Source organism: Tachysurus fulvidraco, chromosome 7, assembly GCF_022655615.1.
Source record: "Tachysurus fulvidraco isolate hzauxx_2018 chromosome 7, HZAU_PFXX_2.0, whole genome shotgun sequence".
In the NCBI taxonomy this organism is placed as follows: Eukaryota; Metazoa; Chordata; class Actinopteri; order Siluriformes; family Bagridae; genus Tachysurus; species Tachysurus fulvidraco.
In genome coordinates this window covers 5,010,284-5,026,867 of record NC_062524.1, presented here as the reverse complement: position 1 = coordinate 5,026,867, position 16,584 = coordinate 5,010,284, and the positions used below count along the sequence as shown (strand labels likewise).

General features: G+C 38.9%; 2 protein-coding genes across 3 annotated transcripts; one reads left to right on the top strand and one right to left on the bottom strand.

The window, feature by feature from the left end:
• The first annotated feature begins 182 nt into the window (after positions 1-182).
• On the top strand, positions 183-9,640 carry asns (asparagine synthetase). Of its 2 annotated transcripts, none has more exons than XM_047816776.1 (12): positions 183-452; positions 1,592-1,847; positions 2,275-2,512; positions 2,641-2,829; positions 3,036-3,137; positions 3,227-3,354; positions 3,845-3,971; positions 4,657-4,763; positions 4,858-4,958; positions 5,587-5,668; positions 7,068-7,223; positions 8,654-9,640. In XM_047816776.1, exons 2-12 carry the CDS (start codon positions 1,599-1,601, stop codon positions 8,861-8,863), a joined length of 1,689 nt encoding a protein of 562 aa, XP_047672732.1. In that variant the 5' UTR covers positions 183-452; positions 1,592-1,598; the 3' UTR covers positions 8,864-9,640. The 2 variants fall into 2 exon arrangements, with proteins under 2 accessions (XP_047672732.1, XP_027027363.2); XM_027171562.2 differs by having other exon boundaries at positions 184-440.
• Positions 9,641-11,082: 1,442 nt separating this feature from the next.
• Positions 11,083-15,674, bottom strand: tac1 (tachykinin precursor 1). Its single transcript, XM_027171531.2, has 5 exons — positions 15,150-15,674; positions 13,849-13,951; positions 13,649-13,672; positions 12,238-12,294; positions 11,083-11,889 (listed from the first exon to the last, which is right to left on the bottom strand). Exons 1-5 carry the CDS (start codon positions 15,261-15,263, stop codon positions 11,843-11,845), a joined length of 345 nt encoding a protein of 114 aa, XP_027027332.1. The 5' UTR covers positions 15,264-15,674; the 3' UTR covers positions 11,083-11,842.
• Between the last annotated feature and the right edge of the window lie 910 nt (positions 15,675-16,584).

Here is a 16,584-nt window from a genome sequence, read left to right as displayed (position 1 = left end):
TATATATATATATATATATATATATATATATACATATATATATATATATATATATATATATATAGAGAGAGAGAGAGAGAGAGAGAGAGAGAGAGTTATAAAGTACTTTAATCAAGACAAAGATTTTACATTTTTCAGGTAGAAATACTTAGTCACAAAATAAAGAAAAGCTATTTGCTGTTTAAAAAACAAAAATTGTTCCCATAATAACAATCCCATACTGATATTATTTGTCACGTACAAAGTTATGTACAGTATGCAACTTGCAGTGAAATAAAATCGCCCCGCCCACTGTCATCGTCCCGCCCATTGACATCGCCCCGCCCACTGGTCCATCGCGTGCTATGTAATCCACGGTTGAATTTCATCATTCGCGTTTCTGCAACTGTTGTGTACGCTTCAGGCTACCGTAGTGCAGCATCATCTCTATCTCATCCAAGGTAAAACAAAAAGTATGCAGCCTTATAGTTATTTGAAAAAGCGTTAAACGTTAAACTTTTGAGCCTTTAGGAGGTCAATTTCTCTTCTGTTTTGGTTAGTTTCTTTTTCCAGAACCCTTTTAAAAAGGAAGAAAACGTGCGCGAGCGATTCAGTTGATCAAGCTGTCACTCTTAATTATAAACGTGCGCGAGCGGCGACATCACCCATCTAAATATAAATAATGTAAATATCTCACGCCTCAAATCTGTTCACTTAACTAAATAAATGAATTGCATTTATTTATTTTTATTTAACATATAATTGCTGATTATTTTCCTCCTGAAAGTGTTTGTACAATTATAAATAAATAAATGAATGAATGAATGATTGAATGTATGCCAGTGCGCTGCTTCCGGCTTTTTCACTTCTAGACCGAATCGATTCATTTGAACGACTCCTTGAACCATTGATTCAAACGACAAAAAAACGAATCGACTCTTATTCTTAAACTGTTATTATTTTTAAAATTTCCTGCATGATATTATTATTTTTTATGTAACATAATAATAACAATGTATAATATGTTCTGGTAGAGATTAAAAGTGTATTGTGAATGGTAAATATAATATATGATCTAAAACAGGCTGCATGACATACTGTAGATTCATTAGAATTGGAATATAAAAATAGGATGAATAAAATAAAAAAACCTTGTGTTATGATTTTTCTGACATGCTTTGGGATAACTTGCGTGGTACATTAAACGTATCAAAAATATCTCTTGTTTTATGGGGTTTTGATCAAATGTATCGAATCAGTAAAATGACTCAATGGATTTCTCTTGTTGGTATGGAAAAGAATCGAGTTTGTAAGGAGTCATTCATCTTTTCCTTTCAGTTTCTTTTATAATAATAATAATACTACTACTAAAATTAATATAGTAATATATTATTATTATTATTATTGTTATTATTATTATTGTTATTATTATTATTAATAAGTTTCTTTACACAGTACTGTGCACAATATGGATTGAGTCATGTGATACAGGGCCTGTTGGGACTACTCGTGACATCACATTAAAATGATAAGCCATGAGATCTTCCAGATTAAAGACTTTAAATAAATGATATTTAATGATATACAATATGACATCATTTCCTCTCTACAGAAACAGCATGTGTGGTATATGGGCCTTGTTTGGCAGTGATGAGTGCCTGTTAACTCAGAGCAAAAGTGCCAAGAAGATCGCACACAGGGGTCCGGATGCTTTCCGTTTGGAAAATGTCAACGGTTTCACCAACTGCTGCTTTGGCTTCCACCGTTTGGCCATTGTGGACCAGCTGTACGGGATGCAGCCGCTACGCATTAAGCATTTCCCTTACCTCTGGCTCTGTTATAACGGCGAAATCTACAACCACCATCGGGTGTGTATGAGATTATGATTCCTTTATTGATTCAACTCTGTCTTTAATAGACACCAGTTAAAATGGGTTCTTAAAATGACAGCTACAGGTATAAATGTTTAACGTATATTTCTAGTGGCACAGCACCATGATTCGAGTGTTCTGTAAACAATTTCATGATCCAACAAGATCTGCGTTTGTAGGAAAGCAAACCTGGAAAATCAAATATGGCTTGTGTCTATAGCTATTTTTCATATAACCGGTACAAGATCCCGTAGTCGTCACGGTTACCAGAACTTTCTATTAAAATCTTCTGTGTTTAAGCTTCCTCTATTATCCAGCTTGAATCTTAAGCTGAACAGTTTGCTGAACATATCTGTAAGAAACAGTTAGTTTTCAGATCTTTATATATGTAATGTGTCTGATGCCTGATGTTCTTCTCCTAAAGCTGAAAAAGCACTTTGAGTTCGAGTACCAGACCAAAGTGGACGGGGAGATCATCCTCCACCTGTACGACCGCTTTGGCATTGAGAAGATGGCGTCGCTGCTGGACGGCGTGTTCGCATTCGTGCTGCTGGACACCGCCAACAGGAAGGTCTTCCTGGGGAGAGACACATACGGCGTCAGACCTTTATTCAAGATGCTGACTGAAGACGGCTTCCTCGCCGTGTGTTCAGAAGCCAAAGGTACTGATAAGGAGCTTGTTCTGGGTTATGTGACTGTCTTTACTGGTCCTCCTAATGTGTAAATCTTTCTGACTAATATGCTGAGAATAACCGAGATATTTACATTCCTTACATTCTTCATTCACTAGGTCTGACTGAGATCGCAGACTCCATGTCGAACTCTAAGGTGAAGATCACGCCGTTCCTTCCAGGCCACTTCGAGGTGTTTGACCTGAAGCTTAACGGAAAGGTGGAGTCCATTCAGCTAGACCAGTTCCACCACTGCACACAAGAGCCCAAACATGCTGCTTACGATGATATCGAGAACCTCGGCAAGGGTAAGAACTCAAGACGGCGGTCATGAATCACAGGACATGGAGTGTCGCTTAATATATACCCATTGGAGACGGACGTTTTATTAGGAACGCTTCTACACCTTGCTGTTCGTCTGATAACTCAATTCAATTCAAGTTTATTTGTATAGCGCTTTTTACAATAGACATTGTCTCAAAGCAGCTTTACAGAACATAACATAAACTCGTAGGTTTTACGCTGGAGACGGTAAAGAGCAACATCAGGATCCTGTTTGAAAACGCTGTGAGGAAGCGCCTCATGGCTCACAGGAGGATCGGATGCCTACTCTCAGGTAACAGACTTTACAGTGTTGTTTTTTTTCATCCTCCTACAATTCCTTTCTGCAACCGGGATCATTTTGGACACTCTCCTTGTTTCTAGGTGGTCTGGACTCCAGCCTCGTCGCTGCTACACTTGTTAAGCTAGCTAAAGAGGAGCAGCTGCAGTATCCCCTTCAGACCTTTTCTATCGGGGCACAAGACAGTCCGGACATCTTGGCTGCACGGAAGGCACGTTAACATGTTACAGGGATGATACTAACATGTCAGAAACGGATAGCTTAAGAGACCGGACAATAGGTCACATCTGACTGACATGTGAAACAGCCAATCACAGTTCGGTTTTGTTTAGCGTCATGTTTAGGAGCGTGAAAATGCAATGTTTAAAAAAAACATATAAATAATAAGTATAAATCGTTTATTTGAGAAAGACCTGCAAATGTATGAGTCTGTGAATTTCACATCTTTTGGAAAATCCAGTGTTTAACTGATCCTCATAAGCATTCAGTGTGACAGTCGTAAACACGACGGCTTCCTTCTTCCGTGTCACGACGACTTTGTTCCAGGTTGACCGTTAAACATCGAAGCACGTAGAATCCAACCGAACAGATGACAAACTCCAGAAAAGTTTCCAATTTTGTGTTCAACTGTTAGTTCAAATCTGAATATAAGTATCAGCTTTTAAGTGTTTACACGATTCTTTTTAAATATGCTACTACAGGTTGCAGACCACATAGGCAGCGATCACCACGAGGTGAGTTTCACCCCAGAGGAAGGCATCCGCACTCTGGAGGACGTTATATACCACCTGGAGTGTTACGACATTACCACAGTGCGAGCGTCAGTTGGTAAGCCTGGACGATTCTGTCGCAATATTACCACTGATGCAATTTTAGCGTAAGCCAAGGCTCATTTGTGCCGTGAGCGTCACACAGTCGAGCAGAACTGAAGGGATTGTAACTCAAACCGGATCTTTCCTCATCCTGCATTGTTCAGGAGGAAGATTAACCGTCTCTCATTCAATCTGTCCATTGACCGCAACTGATTAGACTGCGTCTCAGCCACATTCCTGTTTCCGTCTGATCCGACCACGTGAATTTAATCAGGATCCTTTGGAGCTAAGAAGAATTTCCTTAAACCTTGTCTTTGAAGCTGCACAGTGAAGAGTCTGTCCGACTAACTACTCGTTAGTGTAGGAATTCAGATTAGACATGGGATTAGACATCGATCGCATTTAATAGAATTACTTTCTCTTGTTTTTTTTTTCGCTTTAACCTTCTGAGTGTCTACGAGGTTTTGCTCATCAGTCTGCGACGTCTTCCTCACGCTCCTAATGACGAGCAGTGCCGCTTATACTGCGTACATCATGTCTGATTTTGTATCTGATGCGTATTTTAACCTTCACCATAGAAAATAAAGTCATAGTTTATAGATGTTCACAGAGAATATTAGATTTATTATTTTAGCCACTATACGGCACAAGTGACGCAAAACATTCACAAAGATGTTAAATTTCATGTCTGATGTTTCCAGGCATGTATCTGATCTCGAAATATATCCGAGAGAAGACGGACAGCGTGGTGATCTTCTCCGGAGAGGGATCTGACGAACTGACGCAGGGCTACATCTACTTCCATAAGGTACAGTTCACTTCGGCGTGGGATTGCGGGCCTGTTACGGACGAGTCCTGTGGATCAGACTGACTTTTTGTAACCGTGTGGCGTTTCCGTTCAGGCTCCGTCGGCTAAAGCCGGAGCGGAGGAAAGCGTGCGTCTGCTGGAGGAGCTGTATCTGTTCGACGGGCTGAGAGCAGACAGGACCACGGCAGCACACGGGTGAGAACACGGAGCAGTCACGCTCACAGATCCATCACATGTCATTTGACTCACTTGTTATTTCCCACCTGTAACTGGGAAAAAAAACCACAGAAATAATCCTTTGACTTGAAATTTCGCTTTGAGGTGATCGTTTTATGCCAACAGTTCGTCCACGTAAACAGTGTGACGTTTCTCTACTTTATTTCTAAAAGTGATCGTGACATTATTGGCTTCAGAGAGGTTAATATACAGACACAGAATGTTAGCCGGGTAGCTTGTTGCTAAACAGTGCAGCCACTCAGACCAGTAAATGCAGTTAAAGTAGCTTTACACGTTCTGACAGAGCAAATAAAAGACCCGATTTCACAGAGGAGTCTATGTTTTGTCCCAACTTCACACATCCAACATTCCAGTGTGAAAAACGACATCATTACCACGTATAAAGCTAACACCAATTCATAATTAATTACTCCACACTGCCCCCTGGTGTCTTCTTTTTAAACAGTAACATGGCGTTTTTCCATATATATTTATAGAAAAAAATTAAGAGGAGATTATTATGTTTTATTAGTAGTATTTTATTTTATTTCATTTTTTTTAATGTTCTCCTTCCATTATTTGGGTCTTCTGTCTCTCGTCTCATCAGGTTGGAGCTGAGAGTTCCTTTCCTGGACCACAGGTTCACCGCCTACTTCCTCTCTCTGCCTGAGGACATGAGGACACCTAAGGTTCACACTCTCTCTTCTTCAACCTACAAAAGGCTCACATTCAGAGCAGCAGCTGCCTCTAGTGGCCATAACCGCTTCATTCACAACTTTTAAACCAAAACAGGTTGCATCAGTATTAAGAATGAAGCGCTATTTATTTACCATTATGCGAAAAGACAATATTTTCATGTTAGGATATTCGTATGCAGGCAAGCAGATGATCCCAGAATCTCGAGTCTAGTCATGATGCCTGTTGCAACATAAAAGACCCAAAACTACATAAAACAAATCAGAACCACGAGCTAAATGTAAAATACAAATATTCACATAGAGCTGAATTTGACAAATAAAAGAAACCCATCGTGGCTTAATGCATTAAAAAATAATATCTGCGGTCTTAAATTGCTCTTTTAATATCAATGCCTTCATACATTAAGCCGTGGTTAGTGTTTTCTTTATTACAGGTTTCTTTGTGGGGAGAAACAGTGAGTGACGTGACATACGACTAAGTACGGTGACCCATACTCAGAATTGGTTCTCTGCATTTGACCCATCCAAAGTGCACACACACAGCAGTGAACACACACACACACACACACCGTGAACACACACACAGAGCAGTGGGGCAGCCATTTATGCTGCGGCACCCAGGGAGCAGTTGGGAGTTTCTGTGCCTTGCTCAAGGGCACCTCAGTCGTGGCCGGCCTGAGACTCGAACCCACAACCTTTGGGTTACGAGTCAGACTCTCTAACCATTAGGCCATGACTTGCCCCACAATATTCATAATTCATAATTGCCATAATACTCAATTCAAGTCAATGCAATTTATTTGTGTAGCGATTTTAACAATTCCCATTGTCTCAAAGCAGCTTCACAGAGGTATGGAAACAAAAGAGAGAGGGAAAAATAAATAAATAAATAATAATAATAATAATAATAATAATAATAATAATAATAAATATATACAATTAAAGTATAAAATTACTTAAAAAAATTACTTAAAAAATATTCATGTAAATTTAAAAATACTATATATCTATCCCTATCCCTAATAAGCAAGCCGAAGGCAAGGGGAAAAACTCCCTGAGAGGACATGAGAGAAACCTTGACAGGCTCAGAAGGGAACCTCATCCTTATTTGGGTGACATTCTACAGTAAATAGTGTACATGTAAATAAAGACCTTTCTACAACAGTTAGTTAGTGCAACCGAGAGCTCCTGAGGAAAATAATATTGTCTTTCCACTCTGATCACGGTGGTGTAGAGTTCACGACGAGAGAAACGTGAGAGAGAAAATTACACGTGAATAACTATAGCGTTCCCTGAAGATGTCTAGATCACTACATCATCAGTGCATTGTTTTTACTTAACATCATCATCACATCACATCACGTGTCTTTACTCCGCTCTGATGAAACAGAACGGCGTGGAGAAGCATCTGCTGAGGGAAGCGTTCAAAGGAATGAATCTGATCCCAGATGAGATTCTGTGGAGACGTAAAGAGGCTTTCAGCGATGGTCTGATGTCCGTGAAGAAATCCTGGTACACGAGCCTGCAGGAGCACATCGAGTCTAAGGTACAGGAGAAACTGGTGGTTTATGTTGTTCTCGTTTTGCTGTTTACTTCCAGTTCGACTGTCGGGGTTCTTAACGTTTGCCGTTTGTTCCCCACACTGAAAGATTTAAAATCAACAACTGCTCAAATTCTTGACTGATTTGTAAAAAGAAATACGTAGCTGTTTTTTTTCTGCCCTCAAATAAATAAAATTGAAGACAAAAAATCAAATAAAACAATCATTAAAAACAGCTAAAATCACAAAATCTAAAATAAACAAACTTAAATTCCCGTGAAGTACTTATTCAAATATGTATGTATTAAAAATATACATATATAAACATAGTAAATATGTAAATGTCACAAACATGTTTAATTTTTTTTGTTTTAAATATTTCGATTGTTCTGGAAAATAGTAGTTTTTGATTTGTTTATTAAATTCTGAAAAACTGTTTTGTTGGAACTGTTTTAGAAAATCAGCGCTCGGATCTTAGCTAGAAACGCTTCAGGTTTGTAAATGTAACTAAAACCTTTTCGAGTCACAAACCATTACAGAGGTCACACTGTCACCGAAGCACAAGCTATTACGGAGTGTCTTACTGACAAGAGTTTAAGAAAGCGCTTAAAGAGAAAATGATTCACCATGAGAGAGTGAAGCACTTTCACGTCTCTGACTGCAGTCTACAGAAGTCAGTGTTGCTTCCTGAAACTCATCTAATCAGAGATTATCGAATGATCTCAATCTTCTTGGGGCTTTTTACACCTGGTCACTTCATGTGTTTTCTGTGATCAGATAGCTACCCGATGGTTAAAAAGACCAGGTGTAAACGCCCTCCAAAACGTTTTCGAGACGGATATAAATCCGATCGTTCAAACCCTTTCAGGATGTGGTCTGGGATGCGTTTCAGATGAAACTGGACAGGTGTAAATGCATGTGGTTGTTCAAGCCACATACGTCAGCGCTATACTCCTCCCAAACGGAAGTACGTCACTCGCAGGTGACTCAAGAGTCGTGCATCGTGCCAGAAACAAACATGTTTTCCGACCAGCGCTGGCTCCGATCTTTCACCCAGGCGTCTCGTTTGGTCTTAACATGCACTGCTGCCGCCAGCGAAATTGCAGCACACAGTAAATGCTGTTTTTTGTAGCAACCGCATACACCAAAGCATGTTCCATTTCAATTACCCCAGAAATGAGGTCAAATATATTAGCATTTTGGGCGGGAGTAGAAAGATCGGATCGATCTCCGATTCGCCGAGACGCGTTTATGTGGCCTAATGTAAATGGGACAGTTTTAACAAATCAGATAGCTATCGGATCAGAGAAAACACACGAAGTGACCAGGTGTAAAAAGGCCCCTCGACAGCCAGACGAAATGGTACGCTTTAGCAGAATATCGCACATTTAACAACCGTGTTTTTTTTGTTTTGTTTATTTGTTTTTCTCTTTTAGGTGAACGACTCTGACTTGGAGAACGCGGCCTCGTTGTTCCCCTACAACACGCCCACTACCAAAGAAGGCTTCTTCTTCAGGCAGATCTTTGAGAAGCATTACCCTGGACGTGTAGAATGGACGCCGCATTACTGGATGCCTCGCTGGATCAAAGCTACCGATCCGTCGGCCAGAACGCTGTCCATTTACACACCAGATAAAGACCAGTAATCTGATAAAGCTGTAAATCTACTGTATCACATCAAGCCTTTCTCACATAAACACCAGGGCCTGATTTCATAAAGATGCTCCTAGTGACTTACTGTAACTCTTATAAATGTTGGCGTTTCCCCTTAAAGTTCTAGTAAAGATAAAAGTTATTCATAAAGCACCTTAAATCTTAAAAGAGCTCTACAAGCCAAATAGTGCGAGATGAGAAAATGGCCTGATGGTAAAGAGGGAGAAGAAATGTGTTACGATATTTAATAAGGATAGTGAGTTAATAAGACGATACAGATTAGATCGTGTAGGGAAGATTTTTCATTTGTTTACATTTATAACATGTATTACATGCAGATGTTAGAACATCTGTAATATGATCTCGGTCACGAACATAATCCCTACATGATACTGTATAACCTCAGATACCTTAACATAGAGACAAAGTGAAGTCTTATAATAGGCCAGAGTATAAAAGCGATCAGTTCTTCATCCAGCGTGCCTTTTCTAACAAAACTGAACGTTTCACATCTTTATGATGTCAGGAATGACGATGAGTTCCTGCTGATTAGTTTCCAGTCCCAGCACTTCTCAGTGTGTTTTATTCCTCTTATATAGATATTCCTCTTGCTGTCAGCACTTTTTGGTATTTCTGATAGTTCAGACACTGGAGACTCCTTTCTAAAGGTTTTAACAGTAAACTTCATTTTTTTCTCTCTCTTTCTTTTTCTCTCTTGTGCTCTCTCTTTCTCTCACTTTCTCTCTCTCTTTCTCTCTCTCTCTCGTGCTCTCTCTCTTTCTCTCACTTTATCTCTCTCTCTCTCGTGCTCTCTCTCTTTCTCTTTCTTGTGCTCTCTCTCTCGTGCTCTCTCTGTCGTGCTCTCTCTCTCTTTCTTGTGCTCTCTCTCTCTCGTGCTCTCTCTCTCTTTCTTGTGCTCTCTCTCTCTCGTGCTCTCTCTGTCGTGCTTTCTCTTTCTTGTTCTCTCTCTCTTGTGCTTTCTCTCTTTCTCCTTCTTGTGCTCTCTCTCTCACTCGTGCTCTCTCTCTCTCTCTCTCTCTCTCTCTCTCTCATGCTCTATCTTTCGATCTATTGTACTCTCCCTTTCTCTCACTCTTGTGATCTCTCTTTCTCTCTCTTGTGCTCTTTCTCTCTTTCTCTCTCATGCTGTCTCTCTCTCTCTCTCTCTCACTCATGTGCGCTCTCTTTCTCAAGCCAAAAGAACCCTTTTTATATTTACAACTTTTTTTTCCCTACTAAATAATCCTTTCAAGCACTTTTTTTATTTGACCTTTTTATTTTTTTTTATTTATTTGACCCGTTATAACGACCTCCTTCAAGCTGCCTAATAATGTGTACGAATATCTTAAAGCAGTAAATCCAAAGCTTCCTTTTGTCCTTATTGTTTATAACCCCTTGGTCTTATCATGTTTCTCTCCGTGTTAAATAAACACCCTGACATTTGCTGCTTGAACGTTTCGAAATGAAAAGCTTCAGTGGTTTCAGACTAAACGTCAAGCTCTCCAAAATGTTATGAAAGTGTTTTATTATAAGTTAGTAATGCTCATAATGTTCAGCACAAGGTAACGAGCCAGCATTTTCACCATGTGCAAAAAGTTACATAAGACAAATCTTTATTGTCTTATGATTTGTCTGATTATTTTTCTTCAGTTTTTCTCATTTCTAACATTCTACTGTCCTCTACATTATGACGCCTGCTCTTCTTTCACACCGTCCTGTGTTTGTGTTTAATGACAAGAAATTTATAGTGTAACTAAATGAGCTTTATTGTTGGTACTGTAGGTGTTGATTCTGCACAAATGACCATGTTAATGCTGTAATAGGAGGGAAAAATTCTGATTATTACCAAATAAAAAAAAATTGGGGTTCATATGCGGTCATCTTATTTGTTATGGGAACTTGTGTTAATTGCATGGAGTTTACCTGTTAACTCCAGTTAATGTTAAAACCTGTTCACTGTTAGCCAATTAAAGAGTCATGTGATCTCAACGGCACACACCTGTAAAAACTGGAAAGCTCTCTCTCTCTCTCTCTCTCTCTCTCTCTCTCTCTCTCTCTCTCTCTCATTTTGTTAACAGAATTTGCGCTCTCTGTGTGTGTGTGTGTGACTGTGTGTGTGTGAGACTGTCTGTGTGTGTGTGTGTGTGTGTGTGTGTGTGACTGTGTGTGTGTGTGTGTGTGTGTGTGTGTGTGTGTGTGTGTGTGTGTTTGTGTCCCTTACAGAAAGAATTCACGTGTAATATAATTCTTTTCACACGACACTTCTCACCTCATCTATCACTCTTTTTGTTTGTCTTTTTGAAATATGTGTATTTTTATTTTGTGTGTTTGTCTTTTAACAAACTATAGCTTTAAAGCTCATTAGCTCGTATATCATTAGCTCTTATATTTCATTTTACACCAGATTTGAACCCCTACTTTCAGATAAATTTTAGTCTTAATATCTTAGACATTTTGTTCATGAATGAACTTTTTTTCTCTCTCTGTAATACCTTGCTCTGGCCAGCAGGAGGTGCGCGCTCCACATTTACAACCACAACGTTTTGCAATCTACATATCCACCAATAAGGAAAATAATTTTAATATTTAATAGAGCATAAAGCCACAGCTACAATAATGGACATGGAATGCTGAGAAGGACGAACATGACCAGTATTTACAGCACAGTCAGATTGTGATCAAACATTGTGAGGCACTATACAAAGATTGGCAGTGCAAATAGTCCACTAGTATTTTTTTTCTTTTTTTTTTTAAAGATTTGGACAGTAACAATATTACAGGCTGGACAGTATTATCAAAATGTCCCTTCCTTTCTTAGTACACAAATTGGCACAGGTACTGCTACATCATCACACGGTGGAAAACAATGTTTTATTGGAGTCTAGAAGTGAAGCCACCATTTTTTGGGGAAAAAAAAAATGAGCTGTGTCCGAAGCAGACGTGATGGAGGTCAGGTTGTTGCTCAGCGTTGGTCAGCGTTTTTCAACGTAGTTGTGTATCAAGCTCCAGTCGTATGAATCTAAGAGAAAGAGATAAAGCATTTATTAGCATTTACTTATGAGCTTTTAAGGTTAACTGTAAACACCACAATATGAAAAAGTCTCCAAAAAATGTGGCTTGCAAAATAAAACTTCCGTATTGATTTCATTAGAAATAAAAAGACATAAATTCAATCTGTGCCTATTGTGTATTATTAACAGTGACATAAAAGAAATCAGTTAAACTCTTTTTTTTTCGTTTGTAAATGTCATTAGTGAGTGATACTCAGGTGTGAAGTGAAATATGTCTGTTCTTTATAAGGATATTACAGTACATTTGTTCTGTGTATAACAGGAATAATTACTATATCATATTCTTCTATACATACCAGGTTCCTCTTGGCTTCTTTTACCCATCAGACCCACAAAGGAGTTAATTTTATGCCCTGAGAAGTTAAAAAAAAACATAAGCTTTTATCTTTGTCCAATAAATGACACCTCTCATTAATTTAAATACAATAAAGTGTGTTTGATGAGATGTTTGATGAGGTTTAACTTCATGTTTACATGAAGATTCAGTCGATTCAATGAAAGATTGATATGTGATGAAGAAAAGAACAGAAAAGAGAACATAGAGCTTCTGACTTAAATACACTTAAATACCCCCGGTGAGAGGTGTCTATATGTGTCTGTTCGTGTAGAGGTGTGTGTGTGTGTGTGTGTGTGTGTGTGTGTGTGTGTGTGTGTGTGTGTGTGTGTAGGATTTTTTGTGTATCTGTGTAGAGGTGTGTGTGTGTGTCAGTTTCTTTGTATGTGTCTGTGTAGGGGTGTGTGACTGTTTCTGTGTGTGTGTGTTTCTGTTTTTCGGTGTGTATGTCTGTAGAGTTGTGTGTGTTGATTTCTGTGTGTGTCTCTGTAGAAGTGTGTGTGTGTTGATTTCTGTGTGTGTATGTAGAGGTGTGTGTACTGTATGTGTTGATTTCTGTGTGTGTCTCTGTAGAGGTGTGTGTGTGTTGATTTCTGTGTGTGTCTCTGTAGAGGTGTGTGTGTGTTGATTACTGTGTGTCTCTGTAGAAGTGTGTGTGTTGATTTCTGTGTGTGTCTCTGTAGAGGAGTGTGTGTTGATTTCTGTGTGTGTCTCTGTAGAGGTGTCTGTGTTGATTTCTGTGTGTGTCTCTGTAGAGGTGTGTGTGTGTGTGTTGATTTCTGTGTGTGTCTCTGTAGAGGTGTCTGTGTTGATTTCTGTGTGTGTCTCTGTAGAGGTGTGTGTGTTGATTTCTGTGTGTGTCTCTGTAGAGGTGTGTGTGTTGATTTCTGAGTGTGTCTCTGTAGAGCTGTGTGTGTTGATTACTGTGTGTGTCTCTGTAGAGGTGTGTGTGTTGATTTCTGAGTGTGTCTCTGTAGAGGTGTGTGTGTTGATTTCTGAGTGTGTCTCTGTAGAGCTGTGTGTGTTGATTACTGTGTGTGTCTCTGTAGAAGTGTGTGTGTTGATTTCTGTGTGTGTCTCTGTAGAAGTGTGTGTGTTGATTTCTGTGTGTGTCTCTGTAGAAGTGTGTGTGTTGATTTCTGTGTGTGTCTCTGTAGAAGTGTGTGTGTTGATTTCTGTGTGTGTCTCTGTAGAGGTGTGTGTGTTGATTTCTGAGTGTGTCTCTGTAGAGGAGGGTTGTAGGGTTGTAGTAAAACTTGTGTCTAATAAATGTAAATGATTGCAGTGAGTTTCACACACCGTCATTACATTGGCTTAACCACCACAATACTACAAAAAAGAAAAAGAAAAGCTGTAAATAAAGAATTACTTACTTTTTCGTGTAATCTGTGTGTTAGCTTTTGGGAGGAGAAGAAAAAAAAAGAGAAAAGATAAGATCTGGTCATTCCAGCAGCCTCATTTCATCTTTTATATCGCTGTTGGATTTGATCTATTTTTACTCTGTAAAGGCTTGAAGTGATGGAGGAAGCGAGTGTGAGAGAGGGTTATTTAGTATGAAGTGATCTGATCTTACCAGAGGAACGCTTCCCCATCAGACCGATGAACTGATGTGGCCGAGGTTTTCTCGTTATCCGTCTCAGTATCTCTCTGAAGGGATCGGCTTGAAGCAAGTCGTCCTAGGAAGGGTTATTCGATTAGTGTTAGATTGTAAGGATAACGGATTAATGATGTGCTATATGTGTATATGTATGTAACACACACGCACACACACACACATATATATACACACATATATATACACACACACACACACACACACACACATATATATATATATATATATATATATATAGAGAGATATATATATATATATATATATATATAGATATAGAGAGAGAGAGAGAGAGAGAGAGAGAGAGAGAGAGAGAGAGAGAGAGAGAGAGAGAGAGAGAGAGAGAGAGAGAGAGAGAGAGAGATATCAGGGTTTTTCAGGGTTTGTTGGATGATTTGTGGTTTAGTAAGTAGGTGATTCTGGTTTAAAAAAAAATTAAATAATAATAATAATAATAATAATAATAATAATAATAATAATAATAATATTACACACACACATACATACATACATACATACATACATACATACATACATACATACATACATACATACATACATACATACATACATACATACATACATACATACATACATACATACATACATACATACATACATAAATACACACATACATACATACACACACAATGTGTTTGTATATAATCAACCCTTCAGTTCCGTTCCAGTGGCCTTCATGGTCAATGTACGGATTTACAGTAGACACACCGTGAGCGTTTAAAAATAAATAAATAAACAAACAAATAAAGAAATAAGTTAATTAACCCTTACAGTTTTATAGTTTAGTGCTTATTGAAAAAATCTCCTCTTTCTTCCTCTGTTATTCCCATAACACTCTCATGGCTCTTTGGAGAGTGCTCGGCTGTCTTCCAGCGTGCAAAGTCATATGAGAGACGTGCAATGCATAGAGAGTTAGATGTGTTTCAGCCCCTGGACAGCGACACAACTCCATTCAAGAAGATGCAAACTGACTTTTATCGATCTGTGCGTTAATTAAGCTCATGTTGCGTTTCTCGTGGTTTATTCTATTATCATGATAAGTAAGGTTACATTTGCTGTAAATGTTTTAAGCCCAAGTGGATACAGATTAAAACTATAATACTGAGCAACGCTTCACAATTTATTGTAACATTTAACTCCTTTTTATTGGTTTCCGTTTTTCTTTTTCTTTTTTTTTTAGTCATTTTTTCTTATTTCTTATTTCTTTTTCATTCTTTCTTTCTTTCTTTTTTAACGCTTACCTGCATCAGGGAGCCATTTCCCCAGTAATCCTGGTCTTCATTTGGACCCATTTCCTCCGCAAATACTTCATTTAGTGCAAGAAAAAGCACCAAAACTGAGAGCAGCAACTTCATCACGGAGCAGAAGCGCAAAAAAAGAACAAATGTCCCAGAGTCAGTGTCTTCCTGAAGGTGTGCTGTGGAAGACTGAGAGAGAGAAGTGGAGAGAGAGAGATAGAGAGAAGGAGACTTGTTCCTCTTGTGTCTTGTTCCTCTGCTTTCTCTTTTCTCTCTGGTCGGAGACACAGCGCGGCTTTTATAGCAGAAAAGGACTAAATGCGCTTGGCACGCGTCTTCCCCAAAAACTCTTTCTCTCACCCTAATGTCCTTCACAGGAAGTGATGCCTCGGTACTGACCGAGGTGTTTGCCTTCTTTTGAACCTGGGTGAAGTTCCTATAAACTGGGCGCTGTTGCTGTAATGTGGGGAGGGAGGAGAGGAGAGGAGAGACAGTGGCACTCACTTCCTAATGAGATACGTAGGAATTACTAAGAAGGTACTTATGGGAAGAGAGAGGGGAGGGATGGAGGGAGGGATGGAGGGAGGAATAATCCCGAAGCAAAAACGAGCAGATGAGCAGAACAGAATACGTCAGAGTGTGGTTTTGCGTCAAAGTGGCGAGATTTAAAAAAAGAAAAAAAAGAAAAAAGAAAGAAAGAAAGAAAGAAAGAAAAAGAAAAAAGGGGGACTTTCTGAAACTATTAGAGATTAAACATGAAACATGTTGTCCATATTTCTCAAGAAGAAAAGCAAGAAAAGACAAAGCATTTAGCATTTAGGACAACTTTAAAGGTCATATTTAGAATAAAGGGTTTTCTTTCTTTTTCTTTTTGTTATTTATTTATTTATCTATTTATTTATTTATTTATTTATTTATTTATTTAAGCTTCCATCCAGAATGACCTACTTAAATTTAAACCAATAACCATCCAAGGAACATCTGAAGAACTCTTTTAGGTAGATAGGTAGGTAGGTAGGTAGGTAGGTAGGTAGGTAGGTAGGTAGGTAGGTAGGTAGATGATAGATAGATAGATAGATAGATAGATAGATAGATAGATAGATAGATAGATAGATAGATAGATAGATAGATAGATAGATAGATAGATAGATAGATAGATAGATAGATAGATGGATAGATAGATAGATAGATGTTTATTATATCCAATAACCATCCAAAGAACTTTTAAAGAACCCGTATGAATGGATGGGTAGATGGGGAGGTGTTCCGGGCATGTCCAACCAGGAGGAGGCCCCAGGGAAGACCTAGGACACACTGGAGGGACTATGTCTCAGCTGGCCTGGGAACGCCTCAGTATTCCCCCGGAAGAGCTGGAGGAAGTGTCTGGGGAGAGGGAAGTCTGGGCGTCCCTGCTTAGACTACTGCCCCCATGACCCGG